Below are 607 nucleotides of genomic sequence, written 5' to 3'. Positions count from 1 at the left end.
GGGAAAAAAATCATAAAGGTTTGGAACGACATGAGGATGAATACATGATGACAGAATCATTCCTGGACTCTGAATTGTGCAACGCACCTTCCATGTGATTGAAAGCGTGCCTGGGTCGATGGAATCACTGCTCACTCCTTCAGGGTTACTGTCTGGAGCTGTAGAGGACAAATCATAATTTAGTGCCAAGATATTCTAACATGGCAATAAAACTGTCACTTCATATCAGCCACATGCTGAGAAAAAACACAAACACAAATCCAAAACATCATACAATGATTCAAGGGACAAAACAAATGCATCACTATGTGGCAGTACAAGTCTTTTCTGTTTTAAGGCTATGTAAACACCCACATGCACACACGTGCTGTGTTACTTACGAGCAGCTGGTGTGGAAAAGACGTCCGTGTACATGCTCGGGTCACTCTTTCCGATGTCATTGATGGCGATGACTCGGAAACGGTAGGAAAGGAAGGGCTTCAGGGAAAGGGTGGTTCGCTGATTGTTGCCTGACACGCGGCTTAGCTCCTCCCATTCTTTTCTTTCATATTCAGTCTCCTCAAACTCAATCAAATATTCTATATATATATATATATATATATATATA

The 607-nt window shown here is 41.5% G+C and overlaps 1 protein-coding gene across 2 annotated transcripts in view; it reads right to left on the bottom strand.

The window, feature by feature from the left end:
• LOC107570628 (neural cell adhesion molecule L1-like) overlaps positions 1-607 on the bottom strand; it is a 65,408-nt gene that overhangs the window by 6,351 nt on the left and 58,450 nt on the right. For both annotated transcript variants that reach the window (XM_016256889.1, XM_016256883.1), the window contains exons 17-18: positions 381-578; positions 88-158 (exon numbers count right to left, since the gene is read on the bottom strand). In XM_016256889.1, the coding sequence (XP_016112375.1) occupies positions 88-158; positions 381-578 (269 nt within the window). The remainder of the gene's footprint in view (positions 1-87; positions 159-380; positions 579-607) is intronic.

Source organism: Sinocyclocheilus grahami, unplaced genomic scaffold (genome assembly GCF_001515645.1).
Source record: "Sinocyclocheilus grahami isolate Dianchi unplaced genomic scaffold, SAMN03320097.WGS_v1.1 scaffold29.1, whole genome shotgun sequence".
NCBI classification, from domain to species: domain Eukaryota; kingdom Metazoa; phylum Chordata; class Actinopteri; order Cypriniformes; family Cyprinidae; genus Sinocyclocheilus; species Sinocyclocheilus grahami.
Note: the sequence above shows the minus strand (reverse complement) of the source record. Positions and strands in the feature narration are given on the sequence as shown.